This window comes from Podarcis bocagei (assembly GCF_964188305.1).
Source record: "Podarcis bocagei genome assembly, chromosome: 1".
NCBI lineage: Eukaryota > Metazoa > Chordata > Lepidosauria > Squamata > Lacertidae > Podarcis > Podarcis bocagei.
In genome coordinates this window covers 95,362,967-95,377,898 of record NC_138125.1, presented here as the reverse complement: position 1 = coordinate 95,377,898, position 14,932 = coordinate 95,362,967, and the positions used below count along the sequence as shown (strand labels likewise).

Below are 14,932 nucleotides of genomic sequence, written 5' to 3'. Positions count from 1 at the left end.
TCACCACTGGAACAAGTTGGGTTGCGGGGAGTAGGAAAATTGGTACACATTTAAAACAACAGCAGTAATAAAGATGAGTTTCTGAGGAGATGCATAGTGCCTTTTCCTCACAACAGTCAGGCTTTAAATGTGGGCCCTCTTTCTGTGGGGCCTCATCCTCCCCATTGCCATAGCTGCTGCTGCTACTTGTTTGTCAGGTAGAAGGCTAGTGATTGAACAAGCAGGTAGCAGCTACTCTTCGTGTTAACTTGGTGCTTTGCAATCGTAAGATCCATCTCCGGCATCTCTAAGAAAGACTGGGAATTTCCTGGTCTGAAACCTTGGAGATCCTCAAGCAAGGTGGACCAGTGGTCTACCTCCACATTCCTGGGTCTGTGTTTGCCATTACTATTGCTACTGAACTGCTCATACCAAAGAGTGGGGGTGCAAGGAAACAGGTGGTAACAGGAAGGAACAGGAGCAACATAGCTGCGGTTTTCTAGAGGTGGGCCCTCTAGTGGGCTATATGGCTGGGAAGATGCCCAACCAAACTGTCCCTGGATGGTAGCTGCACATCAGTTGGGATGCAGAGTGAAAGAATGCAGGCTTTGCCCTGGAATTAACCAAGAGAATTATATCTTTGCTGTTCTGCACAGGTCTTGGCAAAACAACTGTCTTGTAATGTTGTGTGACAGAATAACAAGAGGAATGCTATGTATTACTGAATTTGATGAGACCCAATTTTGATGTTCTGGCAGGAAGTGATGTGTTTTTCCTCGTTGCTGAACTGCTGTTGTGCTACACTTAGACAAAAGAAGCCAGAGATATTGCCTAAGTGAACTTGTAGTAATAAATGGTAGTATTCAATGCTAGTCCTGTGCAAAGTAGACTTATTGAAGCTAATATTCAAGATTAACTTAATTTCATTAAGCCCTACTCTGAGTAGGACTTAGTTGACGAAAAACCAAACTCTTCCTTCACTTTACCACATTATTATATTTTGATAGCCACAAATCACCTAAAAGTTTAGTTCTCTGAAAAGTGCAGTAATTTGTCAGAGAAATACAACAACCAGGTCATGGTGGAGGTGGTGATAGTAACCATAATCCAATTGGTCCTCCTAGTGCAGTTGCTCCAGTGTAAGTTTCTGCTCACAGAAGAAGCAGGGGGGACTTATTCTTTGATTCCTCCTCTTCCCCTGCTGCTGCATTGCCCCCCAATTCTGTTCTAGAGGGTTGGAGTATTCTCCAGAAAAGATGTTTAGGGGGTGCTGAGGGAAATGCCAAAAATCCTCTTCCCTCTTCTGTTAGTAGAAAACTCCCACTGAATTAAAAGCCCTTGTGCTTGCCACAAGGGCACTAGTTGGAAACAGACTACCGTAATATTTATTTATAAATATATATATATTTTTATCAATAGCAATTAATTCTAACAATAATGTTTTCTTTTAAGTCTCCTTTTTAAAATCACAATGTCCCTACATCTCAATGAGGTGGTAAGTCTGTACCTGGGCTGTGCTACTTCAGATGCCGATTTGGTCATACACACATGCATATAGAAAACTAGATATCTGGGAGGCTAAGCTAGAATCCTTACTGTATTTTATGTTGAAGGAAGAAAATGTGTATGGAAGAGCTTTCCATCAAGTGAACCCCTGCAGGCAATCTGTGATGGTACAGCCCAGGCATAGGCTTATCACCTTAGTAAGAACTAGGTGTTAAGCTGAGTGTTCTTGTACCTGAGGGTGCAGTGGTTTGAGAAGAACAATGTATCATTAGACAACTCAGTGCTGATAACTGTTGCCAGGCACTTGTGAAATTGCTTCTTCCATTTGCAGTTGCTTTGCAGTGCTTCCACTTTAAAACCACCCCTGTGCTCAGGACAGGCTAATGCTCAGAGTGGGTTAACTGGATGTTACATATGAGCCCAACTGTGGGTTTGAGATACAGCATCAGTTCCTGGCAACAGAATGACATGGAAATAATGGTTATAAATAGCCATTTTTTTTGTTTATAATTGTATCCTGAATTTTCCAATGTGTAGTTCATAGGTTACTGTCCTAAAGGTAAACATTCCATTAGGTATTTTATCTGACTTACTGTGCAAGGTTCAACTCACAACTGATGAGATGGATAATATACATCAGTTAATCCTTAGCCTGATAATTGTATTCATCATAAAATCAAGATGGTGTGTTCCTTTCACTGTGAGTTTGTAATGGAACATCTACGTCAGACATAGGCAAACTCGGCCCTCCAGATGTTTTGGAACTACAACTCCCATGTTCCCTAGTTAACAGGACCAGTGGTCAGGGATGGTGGGAATTGTGGTCCCTAAACATCTGGAGGGCCGAGTTTGCCTATGCCTGATCTACGTGGTGAAGGGTATAATCTGTCCACATTTTTAAAAATTCTGTTGAAAAATGGCAAAGTTGTCACAGTTCTAAATTTTTGGCAATTTATATAGAACCCGTCACTTCTAATGAATGTCATTCTCTGAAATGACAGCTTATAGGGAAAGCAGAGGGTCGTTTTATTTAGAGTTCTACAGCTATGTGGCCACCCATCTTATAGTGGCCTGAGTTTCATTATCTGACATCCAGAAGAAACATCCCAAAAGTATGGTTGAATGAAAGCTAATTTGTAACCTAGCACAAATAAAGGCATCTGCATCAGCTAAAGTGAGCTCCTTAACTTGAACATTTGAGGAGTAGAGTTGTCAGCACTTTAACTTTTCCTTTAAACCAAAGTTTTATTGATGCTAGAATAAGAGAGAGAACAAATAAGCATGCATTTTATTTCAGAAAGGTGTCAACCTTTCTTCAATCTCTCTTATTCAAAACAAGAGTTATGGCTATTATACTTCACATTCCAAGTTCTTTGTGGTCGAGGAGAGAAATTTGAATCTTTCTGGATGCATGAAAGGAAAAATGTTCAGCATATTAATTACTTTGTGAAATCTTTTTTGTGGTCACTTTGATTTGTGCTTATTCTTTAGTGCCTTGCTTAGAAAAAATAGGGTTAGTGCTGCCAATATCGCTTATGGAAGCTGCCTTGTTCCTGGTCAGACTACATCTGGCCCAGTATTGTCTCATTTGACTGGCTGTGCAGGGTCTATCCTTAGTGCAGTCAGAAACAATATAATTCTCATCCTTGAGTCTTTTGACATCTTGCTGACTCAGTGGACCTCACTGGCATACTTTCTTTCATTACAATAGTCTTTTTTGGTATGGCTTTATTGTACTTCTCTTTGGCTCCCCTTTTCACCAGCCTTACATATGTATACATTAGGATAATTTATTTTCACTTTGATTTTCCCCATTGAAATGTAATCCTTTCTTTGATTTATTTTACTTTATTTTATTTTGCATCTAACTGTTGCATATCCTGTTTCCATGCAATGGGAATTGGCCTTTTCCTTACTACTCTATTTGTCTGTGAGTTTCACAGCTAAACTGTGAAACTCTCCCCCATGGAGACTAGCAGGCAAATCCTCCTAGAAAGCTGCTTACCCAATAAGCAGGAAAGTTGAATCTGAGTTGCAGAAGTTTGGAGCTGTCTGCCTATCTGTCCATTGAAAAGTTTGATCTTGTGGTGCAGGAGAGAAGAAAAAGCTAGGGCAGGAAAAGGAAAAGCAACTCCGTAATTCTTCAGCTAGCTTAAATCCTTAAACTTTGCTGTAATAGTACAGAAGATGGCAATCTACAGGTAGGAGTGATCAACTGCATCACTGAAAGGCCAGCCTTATGTAGCCTTTCCTATTGTATTCTAGCTGAACTACCCTATCTCAGAAGCTTTAAGTTTATCTCTAATTAGGGATGGGGGGTGAGTTTTGATTGTTTACTTTTAAAAGTGCACCTATCTAACTCACACTTCCTGGAACAATTTGAGAATCAAATACAGTCATCCTTCAACATTTGCACTTCTCTGAATTTTGCAGTGCAGTTGCCCAGCCAACAAAAATGCACTGCAATGCATATAATAGGGTAAAGAGTTCTCATATATTCTCATATATATATATCACATCACATAAGAAATGCATTCTATTGCTTTGCCAAAAAGGGGGAAATTAGGCAGTGTAGTGTAGTGTAGTGTAGTGTAGTGTAGTGTAGTATAGTATAGTACAGTGCAGGGGTCAGCAAACTTTCAGCAGGGGGGCAGTCCATTATCCCGCAGACTATTTTTTTTTTAATGAACGCCACAGACTATTTTTTTTTAAATGAACGTATTCCTGTGCCCCACAAATAACCCACAGATGCATTTTAAATAAAAGCACACATTCTACTAATGTAAAAACATGCTGATTCCCAGACCACCCATGGGCAGGATTTAGAAGGCAGTTGGGCCGGATCCGGCCCCCGGGCCTTAGTTTGCCTACCCATGCTATAGAGAAATCTATACTAAAATGCTGGTGAATTTTGCTGATGAGGACTTCTTTAAAATAATTCACAAACTAATTCGGAAATGTGGAGATTGCAGTACAAGATTGGAAAAAACAGAAACTGAAGGAAATCAAAATGGGCAGATTCACTCATCCTACCTCTAGTGACCAGGGAATCCTTGCACATGGCAATATATACATCACACTCACACACTCTCTTACGCACCCTTTTTATAATAAACTACTGTGATTAATCATAACATAAAGCACATAGTACTATCATGATCCAAACACAACTGTAGGCTCACTATCTTGCATCACTGTATCCATGCCCACTTGCTTATCCTGGAATTTGGTGAGGTGAAAGGGAAGCCTACTTAGTCTTCATGCCTTGTACAGCTATTGTTTTAGTCAATCTAAGAGCAACTTTTAATAATCTTTGAAGATAATCTGCCTGTTCGTCCTCTGCTAAAAAAAAGGTTGGTGCAGTAGTTAATGCTGCTTGGGGTTAACTCACCTTAATGGATTTAATTCTTACAGAGCTATTTTGGAGCTGTGAGTGTATTCTTTGTGCCCAATGTCTTCTGTAGAAAAATATTCTTCAGAATCAAGCTTTAGGCTTGTCGTTGATGCTTTCATCCCAACCTTTCATTTTTTATTTTTTATTGGTTCTAATTAAGACTGCTTTGTAACAGTGGGATTAGTTGGCCAATTAATTGATTACTCCACTAACATATATGGTTAAAGAAATCATAGTTGGCTGAGCAGATGATAGCACACATTTTAACAGGCAACAATTACGCATTAATCTAACCTGAGGTGGCCAACCTAGTGCCTTCCAGGTGTTGTTGGAATACAAATCCCATTACCCCTTGTTGCTGGCCGTGCTGGCTGTGGCTGATGGGAGGTGGAGTCCAGTATATGGAGGGTGCCTTGTTGGACCTGTGTATACAGCATAGGTGGACTATAAATGCTACACTCTTGATGGATTGACTTAGTGGAAAGTGCCATAGCTGTTTTATTGAAGATAATGATATTGTTATAGCACTGCTACACATTTTGATATGCAAGTGATTACTTTGAAACAATGGCTGGCTGTTGTGATTGTATACAATTCATTCTAATAATTCTGCTTACATTTCCATGATTTCTTAGTAGGAGAGGTTTCTGTGCAACCTTGGTTTTTTCCCCTTCATTTCTTTGATGTTCTCAGTTTTCCTGAGCAGATGTTATTCTCCTTGATCTTAAGTACTTGGGAAATCAGCAGAAGGATAATACACCTGCCCCCAAACCTTAAGTGGGTGGATAGATTTAGGAATACTTCTTGTTGAGAAGCTGCTTTTGGGAATGCTTCCTATGATATAGTACAGGCATCCCCAAACTCGGCCCTCCAGATGTTTTGGGACTACAATTTACCGTATTTTTCGCTCTATAACACGCACCCGACCATAACACGCACGTAGTTTTTAGAGGAGGAAAATCCGTAGGCATGCCACCCGTAGGCATTCCCTCCATAACACGCACAGACATTTCCCCTTACTTTTCAGGAGGAAAAAAGTGAGTGTTATGGTGCAAAAAATACGGTAAATCATCCCTGACCACTGGTCCTGTTAGCTAGGGATGATGGGAGTTGTGGTCCCAAAACATCTGGAGGGCCGATGTTTGGGGATGCCTGATATAGTAGAAATGAGTTCATGGAATAAATATAAACTGTGTCCCCTATAATGACTGCTAGGGTTCAATCTGGAGAACATGCACTTAACCTTTTCCAGATGCACCATTAAGGTACAAACTGGGGTAGCCATAGTTGCTGCTACTTGTTCTTCTTCTGACCTTTCATCTGCCTGTCTCTGGCACCGAGCAAGACTCCATGTTTTCCCTACTGCAGGCAAGAAAGAAGGATGGATGAAAACATCAGTAGAGGAAAAAGAGGAAGAACCTATGGTTACTTCAGCTTCCACCTAACTGTTGCGTTTCAAACTCAACATGTTTTATCTGTTGTTGCAATCTGGATCTGGCACCCCTACCAGTAATAAATATACATTTTTCATCATGTGTCCATTATGAAGATTCATCCTCATAACAGAGGGATTCACCCTAGTTCTGGTCTCAGAGTGTACATAAGTTAACACAACGGTATGCAGCTGAACCCTATGTTACATGGTAGAAATTAATGCATGCTACATTTTAACATGGGCATGTTTCAGCAATAAAGTGTAAACTGGCCCTAAAGCAGTAAAGATGGCTAAGCTGAAATCCACAAAGTTGTTTACTTCTTCACCCCAGACTTAATTGACTTCCAGATTTCAGCATCCTTTTTGGCATCCGCTGCCTTTTAAAAACTGCTCAGGGTACACGAACTGAGTTATTGCAGCTGGAACAGAGGGAAATATGTTTTGCTGACAAAGATAGGAAAGTAAAATATAAGAGCTATCCTTGTTTTGAGGCTCTGCATATTTGTTTTGAAGTTCACTGGCTATCATGCCGGCAAGACCCATAAATATTTTGCCAAGTTTATGCTATTTTGGTTAAACCAAACATCTCCACATAAGCCCCAAATTCCAGGGAGAGTGTCTTAAATTGTTTAAGCCTCTGAACTCTCCAGACAATTGGATCCTTCCCACAGTATTGCCATGGATATTCCAACAAGTTTCCAATTATAGGCATTTTTAACACGTTTTTGTGTCAAATACACTAGTGTAGCTAACTCTATGCATTGCAGTGCTTTCTTCACATAGACATGTAAACTTTATGACACACAGTTGGCTGACAGCTATATAAACAGTTTGGGGGCGGGGAGAGGTCAACATTTACAGCGATCTTGTTATTTTCCCTCCTGGGATTTCATTTTGTAAGGTGCCAAAAATTCAGAATTCCCAACGGAAGTCACCAGACAGAGCCTTCCTCAGAACTATGAGAAAAGAATCTCATCTCTGGAGGTCAGTGGAGGCTTTTGTAGAGGAAATACCAAATGCTTCATTGAGAGACATTTGGCCTCCCATCTCAGGGAATGAAGCAGTTGCCTCAGTCACAGAAAGCAAAACCCTCTTTGGAAAGTTTCATGTCTCTAGTAAATATATCCGACTTGCTTTTTGTTTGTATATCTAGTTAAGAGGAATACTTGTGCATGATTCAAGACATATTTCAAACACATGTCCAAAGATAACATTCTACCTCATCATTCTTTTATTACATGTGCACAATCAACACTCTCTTGGCTTCATTAGCCTTTAAAGTTCATAAATTGGTGGTAGGTTTGTTGTGACAAAAAACAATTGTTCTAGAGCAAGGAGTGAGGAAGCTAGGGCCCTACAGAGGTTGTTGCACTCCATCTCCCAACAGCCCCAGCCAGCATGGGACTGTTGGGTTTGATGAAGGAAGCTGTAGTTCAATAAAAGGTTTTCTATCCCTGCTTTGGAGGTCATGACTTGAGAAGAAGGAGCATAGAGTTTCAGTGCATAGACAAAATGGGATTGGGAATAGGATTGAACCATTATGTGTAAAGCGGAAAGGAGCAATATACCAGTCTCTACCACAGTTTATTGTTCTTCTGGACCTCTAATGATCTTAAATAAGTACTATCTGAAACAATAGAGTCATTTTAAAGAATAAAAATGGCTTCATTCTTAAAATATGAACAGTACAGCCATACAGTTCTGAAATTCACTCACTACAGAGGTGTGTGTGGCATCTTCATTATGTAGTTTTTGTTATATGCTGAAGATGTACCTCTTTACCCTGGCATTTGACACCATACCCAAAATGTCTAAGCTTTTAAAAAGTATATTTTGTTCTATGACTGATTACAGACAGCATTTGTTCAGAGAAGGTAGATGATGGCCCACCGGCACATGTCTTAATTGTTTTGGTTCCATTGTGGCTTCTGGTTGAACATTTTTTTGCCATTGCTGTTCGACTTAAGACAATAGTAGTACAGAAAATATACATATGGACCCCCAACCTCAGGGAAAGTGGCTGAATGAAGTCACTTTCGATTTCTGTAAAATATGTGTGCACAGAACTTAAGATACATGTCACAAGTGAGACTGGTCTTTGTTTGCAGAAAACGTCTGTGAAGTTCTGTAGTTTTTCTGCTAACACTTTGGTTTATGTAAATTAGACTTAGGTGATTGTTTTGGTCTCATCAACACTTCTTTGAGTACAGTTGATTTTATTGTGGATTGTAAAATCGCTTGGCAAGGTGGCAGAGAACATAGCTTGGCAAGGTGACAGAGAGTATAGCCTTGATTAACCTCCTAAAAACATATTAAACATCATATGCCTGTATGTATCTTATGCTTGAAGCATTCAATATATAGGAACTAACATGGTGCTATTAACAAGCAACCTCACCATGTGGCTGGTCTTCAGTTTGATGCAATTATCACTGCTACAGTGATGTTTGCAACTTCTGGAGTATTGTTGGGACTTTCAAAGGTATCCCACTAAAGCATCCAACTGGCACAAGGATTTCCACTTGCACAACAGAAAATCCCTACTTTCTCTTCCCCCTCCCTGTGAGACCCTTAAATCTGTGTGACCTTTAAATCTGTCCCCCAACCCCACAGAGCAGATTTGAGGAGGGCATGCACAGAAGTGGGAGGAGGTGGGAGAGTTGCATTGCACAAGTGTAAAATCTTGTGGTGGTTGGACTCATTAGTTGGATACTGCACACCACACACACCACACTATTACTTGATTCGCAAATTATCTCATCAGCCTTCTCCATGTCTCCTGGTATATTGGAATCCCAGTTCACGCAACAGTTTTCAAGGTACTGAAGAAGTCATCACACTGTGATATTCCCACTTCATTTTCTCAATGATTTTTTGTTTTTTGTTTTTGTTAAAGCACCTTTAGGGGCAAACTTGAAAGGCATCAGGTTTTAACCTGCTTTCTTTGTCTGTTCTGTACAAGTACCTGTTCCTCTCATGAAAATGGAGTAGCTAAGATTTTGAGAAATAAACACATTGCTGAATATGCGTGACTGTGCTGGAAGGCAAAAATGCCACTAAAGATTCTTGCTTCACAACCAGGAGGCTAATGTGTTGATGCTCTTCCTGAAGTGGACCAAATCAGAGAGCTAGTGGGACCACATGTTTCAGTGCTCACCCATATTGGGAGGCAATTAGCAAGAATCCTTTTGCATGATATATGAACTTTTTCTGTGTACACAGAACTGTTGTAAGGAGAAGCACTAGAATGTGTGAATTTCCAGCATAGGAAGCTACCTTACACTGAGTAGGAGCATTCTGTGTTGCTCAGTGTTGTCCACGCCACTTTTCTTCAACCTTGGGTCCCCAGACGTTCTTTGCTTGCAACTCCTTGACCATTGACTGGGGATGGTGAGATCTGTAATCCAACATCTGGTGACTTAAGGTTGAAATAACTGGCAGTAGTTTTCCAGAGTTTCGGACGGAAATCTTTTTCAAGCTCTGTCTTGAGGTGTTGTGGATTGAATCAGGAACCTTTTGCTTGCATATGCCCTGCCAGAGAGCCATGGCCCTTTGCCGCCCTGCATAACAATACATCTGGATGTAGGCTGAGGAAGGAAGAAAATATTTATCTTAAGACTGCTTTGCCTATGAATATGGAATGTACCAAGATAAGTCTTAAGAGATATTCCTCTGTATTATTTCAGTTAGCGTAACACTAAATAAAGTTGTAATGTTAACAGTGCTGTATTTCCATAGGCATATTTCAAAGGACCTACAGAGCTGGAAAAAAAGACTTTATTCACTTTTGTCTTTACATATTGCAAATAATTTATTAACTGTCATTTTTTTTTCTACAAATGTATCTGGTATTCGCTACACTGATTGTGGGGTTTTATTGTTTTATTATCTGAATAATAAATAAAAATTTACCAGAAACAAACAGTGCTATGCTTTTGTCGTAAACAATGCTTGGTGGCCCCTCCTAACCTCTGTTTCCTGCCCATTAGGATCACTGTGCTCACTAACCATTGACAAGGCCTTCCCTGAAGATGAGGGCCAGTACAAATGTATAGCTGAGAATACGGCAGGAAAATCAGAGTGTGCTTGCAACGTGTCGGTGGAAGGTAAGTAGACTTTCCCCTCCTTATCCCACCTCAATTTCTGCTATCCTCACCCTGTTTAATCTGATTCTGATTTGCAAAACCATGAAAAGGTGGCTTTTTCTTCTTCTTTCTCTTTTACACTCCTTCCATGAAAATATTACAATTTTTAATATCCAAAACAAATAGTGAATGAGCCACATGGAGCTCAACACTGTGTCCACACCATTGTGTGTCAGCTCCACATTCAGGCTGCCAAAACTGTGCGTCTGACTTGACCTTAAAATCCTCTCTGCATACATTTAAGTTCACCTATGATAGTTTCTGTGGCATTTTGAAACCATATCTAAAAAGCTGCCTTGTAAGCAATGGTGTGTGCTTTTGAGGCAAAATTAAATAAATAAAACTAATATTTAACTTGCTCTTGTTCTGGTACTCTTATCGCCAAATGGAAACCATGGTGAAATTTTTACCAAAGATGGTAGCAGAAAGATCTCCATGCTGTTGTTGTATCTACCACATTGCAGTCAACAGCCTGTGCTAATGCTCACTTTCACTATGCAAACAGACAGGAAAGCAAACAGCAAAGACTTGTCTTGAAGCAAACGTGGCTTCTGGGGGTCACCTGAGCTTAAAACAGAACATATGTTCCTCGTACAGTGTTACCTCTGGTTATGAACTTAATTCGTTCCGGAGGTCCGTTCTTAACCTGAAACCGTTCTTAACCTGTGGTTCTAATGGGGCCTCCTGCTGCCGCTGCGCCACCACCGCACGATTTCTGTTCTCATCCTGAAGCAAAGTTCTTAACCTGGGGTACTACTTCTGGGTTACCGGAGTCTGTAACCTGAAGTGTTTGTAACCCGAGGTGTTTGTAACCTGAGGTACCACTGTAAAATGATATGTGGGCAAACCCAGATTCTCTAAGCCCTTTATTTATTCACTTCATTACTCTTATTACGTTTAGGTCCCACCCTTTGTTCATGTTGCTCAGGGCAGTATATTTGGTAATTTCCCCCGCCTCCCTCTTTATTCTCATAACAACCTTGTGGTTAGGTATAGAGAGATGATATGACGGGCGCAGTGAGCTTCATGGCTGAATGAGGATTTGGGCCTTTGCCTCCACAATCCTTATCTTACACTTTCACTGCTATGACTGCCATTGGCTGATCCAGCAGGCGCTTCTTATGTTATTGAGACAGAATTGATTCTCTGATTCATAGGCTTGGAGTTGCTTCACTCAAAATTTCATCTGTTGTTTTATCATAAATTCTGGCAGTCCCTTCTTTTTTTTGTTATGGGACAGTGAGCAGTTATGTGCTGAATTCCAAGGCATTGGTGGTATGTCACTTGTCGGTGTCCGGTTCAACATCAGGGGAATTAAGTACTTCTGGGCTTGCTCTACTGTGTTCTCTTGCCGAGACTTGTCTCCCTATTATGTAGCCGTTCAGCCATTTGCAGATAATTGCCAAGAAGATGAAATCTTGGCCAAGGGCATTAGACAAGATCCTGGCTGTTGAAAAATGGGCTTCCAAATCCTTAAAGTCCAAATAAGGCAGACACATCATTAGAACAAATCAGCTCCTTCAGCTACTTAAACACCCTTCTTTGAATGTGTATTTTACATCAGCTGTCTAAAGAAACTTGAGAAAGGCAATAAACTCTGCTCACAGTGATACCAGGATAGTGCCTAGGGTCACTTTTATTGTTCCATTTTCTTCAGTTTATTAAAAGGCCATTGGGTTGTTGTGAAGACTTTCTGGAAGTATATAGGGCATCATTCATCTTCACAAAGGCAAGAATCTCTGCATTTCTGTATCTAACCAATATTATGAAATTTTGCAGGTAGCAGAAATTCTACATTACTCATTACAGTTGCTTCCTTGTTGTGATATTCTCCCTGGGTCCAACTTTTCTATAATATTCAATTTACTGAGTTCAGAGATTAACAAAAGTTAATACTTAATATAACAGCATTTTTGCTTTAGATTTGCTAATCTGGTATAACATCCTACTGCTTTGGGGGGGGGGAGGGGATGGTATATTTTTAAAAAGAAGAAATGGCAGCAATATATATGAAAATGATGCCCCATCAGTTCTGTTCTACAAATGATGGTACCATGATCAATATAAGGAAGAGGATATTTGCTGTGTGGCTGAAGACTTCACAGGTTGGACAGGAAGGATGGAATGGATATGAATGATTTTTGCTAGATGCATATTATCTTGCAAACAGAATAAATCAAAGTTTGCATATATTTTTAAATCATTACATTCTGCTTTTCTTCTAAGGAATTCAATGTATGTAGCAAACTGTCTCATACCATTAGTCCATCTAGTTCAGTATTGTCCTCATTGAATGGCATTGGCTCTTTCAGAGAAACATGTTTTTTGTAAGACTTTTTTGCCTGGTTACTTGGAGTTACTGTTTATGCTCTAGAGGCAACCAGGGAGGTGACCATTTACAAGCTTACAAATGTGTGTGATTCCTATAGGAGGTTTACCAGTCAAACACACATGCTTTTCTATAATATGTTGTCTTAACTTGGTGCACATTTTGTTTGCCCCATTGCTGTTCCTGGTTAAGAAGTTTTTTAAATGATACAAAAGCTTACAGATTTTGTTTACCAACTGAGTGTACATTCCATGCGCAGTAATATCTCTTTCAGACTATATTTAACTTTCTGGAAACACTACTGTCTGTTCCCAGGCTTGGTTTCTATCTTTATTGTAACAGCCTGCTACCTAGCCTTGCTATATTTTTGAACTGAGATTTGATTAATCTTTCAACTTCAGCATAGTGATCTTATTTTATCCCTTCACTCTAAACCCTCTTTGGTCGATCCCTGTGTTTTTAAAACAGGGAGCCCTCTAGTCGGGGCTTAAACAGAGTAACTTCAGTAGAAAGTTGCATCCTACTAAATTGTTAAGATTAGCCATTGATGTTTTATGGAGTTTTGAGCAGAACATCTATTGGACAGCAGATATAGCTATTTTTATTCAGAATGTGGCCTTTCCAAACCACTATGTGCAATTAAGTCTTGTTTAAACATCGCAAAAGCTAACTATTTCCATCTGCTTTCCACCTCAATCAGAATCAAATTAAAAGAATGAGAGGTCTGTTTCTCTTGCAATCATTGCTCTTTAGTTCTAAATGCTTGTTGTTTTTTTAATTGTTAGCTGTCCCTTTTCTTTCCCTCTGCTTATAGAGTCTTCAAAGCCAACTGAAAAGAAGAGCAAAAAGCCAAAGAGTTCACTCTCTCCTATGCTTGCAACAGAGAGTAAGTTGTTCTGCTTTGTTTCCTTTCGGCTGAATTTGAACAGGTACTTTAGAAAGTAGCTGGTTCCGAAGATGATTGTCTTTATTGTGACTGAAGCTAGGGGCATACGGAAAGAGGGCAGCAGCATCAATAATGAAAATCTGGTCCTCCATTTACATATTGGTATGGGTGGTTGAGGTCACCTCCTGCAGTGATCATGATAAGCCTTCTGCCTAGGTGAATCTTCTTGATATCATGTTTGTATGATACACAAGCAGCAAATTTCCCAATTTCTGCATTATATAAACTCATTGTTATGGAGCCACATGAGCAGAAATTTTAGGCGTACTTGGGTCATCATGAGGGTGGTATTCCTCATACAGTGCATACAAAAGTATCTTAAGTAATAAAAGCCAAGAGGTGGGAAAAATGGTTTTAATAAGGGTGTACCAAGCCAAATCCTTGTGTATTTAGAACTGATTTTTTTTAAATGGAATTGCTTTGTAGTTGGTGAATGCAAAAGCAGTTCGTTGTTCATACTGGATATGTTGTCTCCAAAACTGGCTCAGGTGTTTTGCTTTAAAGATATATATATAAAACCCATCCCTAAATGTTGGCATTGTTTTCCCCCTTTCCTCTCCATATTGTCAGATATCCACAAACTGTCTTGTATACCCTTGCTTTTTGGAACATCTGAGTATTATAAATATATATATCTCACCTTTCCTCCAAGGGACTCAAGGTGACCTACAAGCTCCTCCGCTGCTCTATTTTTATCCTCACAACAACCCTTTGAGGCTGGGTAGGCTGAGAGATAATGACTGGCTCAAGGTCATCCAGTAACCTTCATTGCTAAGTAAAGTTTTTAACCCTGATCTCCCAGGTCCTAGTCCAGCACTCTAACCACTATACCACACTGGCTCTTTCAGCATGTGAATAGGTCTACTTTGCCCTCTTTTAGGGTAGTTATTTGTAGGTTTCATCTTAAAGGAATAGCAGGCTGATCATTCACAACTTTTGGTGGTGAACAGAACACTTCCTCCTTCCTGTTAATGATGGCTGCAGCCCTAGGGATTGTTGCTGGGAATCAGAGTTAAAAACTTAAGTTGGTATGAATCAGTCAAAGGGGATGTATTTTAGTTGGAATAACAAGACTAAATCAAACTCTTGAAACAACTCCAGATTCCATGGCTGTGTAAACAAGACCTCTATAGCAACATTCTTTTACCAAATCCAGTTAAGATCAAGGGAAGAGTTTTTATTCAATTTAACATCAAAG

The 14,932-nt window shown here is 39.8% G+C and overlaps 1 protein-coding gene across 8 annotated transcripts in view; it reads left to right on the top strand.

Moving 5' to 3' along the window:
• MYLK (myosin light chain kinase) overlaps positions 1–14,932 on the top strand; it is a 181,723-nt gene that overhangs the window by 115,612 nt on the left and 51,179 nt on the right. For all 8 annotated transcript variants that reach the window (XM_081188192.1, XM_081188193.1, XM_081188190.1 and 5 more), the window contains 2 exons: positions 10,304–10,420; positions 13,603–13,674. In XM_081188192.1, the coding sequence (XP_081044318.1) occupies positions 10,304–10,420; positions 13,603–13,674 (189 nt within the window). The remainder of the gene's footprint in view (positions 1–10,303; positions 10,421–13,602; positions 13,675–14,932) is intronic.